The 2,338-nt window shown below is 39.8% G+C and overlaps 1 protein-coding gene across 1 annotated transcript; it reads left to right on the forward strand.

Annotated features, from left to right (window-relative positions):
* The first annotated feature begins 526 nt into the window (after positions 1–526).
* LOC113916660 (TIP41-like protein) lies at positions 527–1,344 on the forward strand. Its single transcript, XM_035727425.1, is given in 2 exon segments — positions 527–545; positions 548–1,344. Coding segments are annotated over 2 exon segments (816 nt in total).
* The last annotated feature ends 994 nt before the right edge of the window (positions 1,345–2,338 follow it).

Raw genomic sequence — 2,338 nt, forward strand, 5'->3', positions numbered from 1 at the left:
TCCTCCGGATCTGCTACAATCTGTCTTGTATCTTTTAAAGTACACCATTCCTAAACTGATTCCACAGTCGAGTTTCTTGACTATAACAGAGTAGCAACATTACCATTCATTCTAAATCCTGTTGCTATAGATGAATATTGACTTTTTATTTATTTATTTATTTATTTATTTATTTATTTAGTAGTAGTAGTAGTAGTAGTAGGTTCCATGCCTAGCATGGAGCTCAATGCGGGCTTGAAGTTACGACCCTGAGATCAATACCTCAGCTGAGATTAAGAACCAGCTGCTTAACTGACTGAGTCACCCAGGTGCCCCATATTTTTATTTATTTACATAATCTCTATGCCCAATGTGGGACTCAAACTCATGACCCTGAGAACAAGGGTCACATGATCTACTGACTGAGCCAGCCAGGAGTCCTGACTTTTTTAGACAGCAAAAATTTACAGACTTGCATCAGGCTACCGCCGCCGCCCCTGTGTTCCTCAGCGTGTTCCGTGAGGCCTGCGCCGGCGCCGCCTCGGCCATGATGATCCACGACTTCCAGGCAGCCACCAGGACTTCTCCTTCGGGCCCTGGAAGCTGACAGCGTCCAAGACCCACATCATGAAGTCCGCGGATGTGGAGAAGTTAGCCGATGAATTACATATGCCATCTCTCCCTGAAATGATGTTTGGAGACAACGTTTTAAGAATCCGGCATGGCTCTGGTTTTGGGATTGAGTTCAATGCTACAGATGCATTAAGATGTGTTAACAATTATCAAGGAATGCTTAAAGTAGCCTGTGCTGAAGAGTGGCAGGAAAGCAGGATGGAGGGCGAACACTCCAAAGAAGTTATTAAACCATACGATTGGACCTATACAACAGATTATAAGGGAACATTACTTGGAGAATCACTTAAGGTAAAGATTGTACCTACAACAGATGATATAGACACAGAGAAATTGAAAGCCAGAGAACAGATTAAATTTTTTGAAGAAGTTCTCTTGTTTGAGGATGAAGTTCATGATCATGGAGTTTCAAGCCTGAGTGTGAAAATTAGAGTAATGCCTTCTAGCTTTTCCCTGCTGTTGCGATTTTTCTTGAGAATCGATGGGGTGCTTATCAGAATGAATGACACAAGACTTTACCACGAGGCCGACAAGACCTACATGTTACGAGAATATACATCACGAGAGAGCAAAATTGCTAATTTAATGCATGTTTCACCTTCCCTCTTCACGGAACCTAATGAAATATCACAGTATTTACTGATAAAGGAGGCAGTTTGCGAGAAGCTACTATTTCCAGAAAGAATTGATCCTGACCCTGCAGACTCACAAGAAAGTACACCTGTGGAATAGAATGTGATACAACATATACTCACCATGGAATCTGACTGGAGGCCTTAGCTATTTGGAGGGGGTATTTTTATTATGAGAATTAATTGCCTTGTTTATGTGCAGATTTTCTGTAGCCTTAAAGGAAAAAAAATAAAGGATTGTTGCAGGCAGGTTCCACTCAGCTGCTTTTGTACTATCTTCAAATTCATATTCCATATTTATATTTTCTGGAGTTAAATTTGGATTTCTAAATTGTTACAAAGTGGGATCTCACTAGTAGTGATGTGTGTATGTCTCATGAGCAGTGGGCATAATCTGCATCCATCATGAACCACCGTCTTCTACCATGAGGAGGTTAATGTAAATCACAGAATCATAGCACCTTGTGACTTTCACGGGATTCCTGATCGTGCATGTTAATGTACTTGTTCTTTACTTTGGGCTTTTTGATGTTTATTCGTACTTCTGGAGAGTCGTGAGTTGCCTTTTAGGAAATTGGTGTCCTACTTTAATGATCTTTACCCACAAATTAAAGAAAAAAAAATCTCCCCTCTAAATTTAAATTGGCTTTTGAAGCCTTTGAGAAAATTTCAGACACAGAACTAAATAACCTAGGGTTTTGGGAAACTGAAGGTGTTCTATCCGTGGACACACCTGAACATGGTTTGCCAGCCACAGGTAGGATGTCAGAGCTGTCCTTCCTCCATCTTTAGGTGCTTTTTCTTATGTGTGGTTCTACTTGTACTGATGTTTTTTACTTCATTTTCCATGCAACCTTGGAATGAATAAATCCGTTGAATATTGAATTTGTATTGTTGTCTAGCTAATTTTATTAGCCAAATTTTGTCACAAGTGATTTTGGTATTTGCCTTCTGCTACATCACCTGCAAGGTATAGGAAATCAGGATTTTGTTGGCTTTAAGAAAATACATGGCATGTTCACTGTATATTAAATATACCTGTATTTAATGTTTTCTCTTAGGACAGAAAAGTGTATATATTGTGCTCAGCCTTC

This window comes from Zalophus californianus, chromosome 4 (assembly GCF_009762305.2).
Source record: "Zalophus californianus isolate mZalCal1 chromosome 4, mZalCal1.pri.v2, whole genome shotgun sequence".
Taxonomy (NCBI): domain Eukaryota; kingdom Metazoa; phylum Chordata; class Mammalia; order Carnivora; family Otariidae; genus Zalophus; species Zalophus californianus.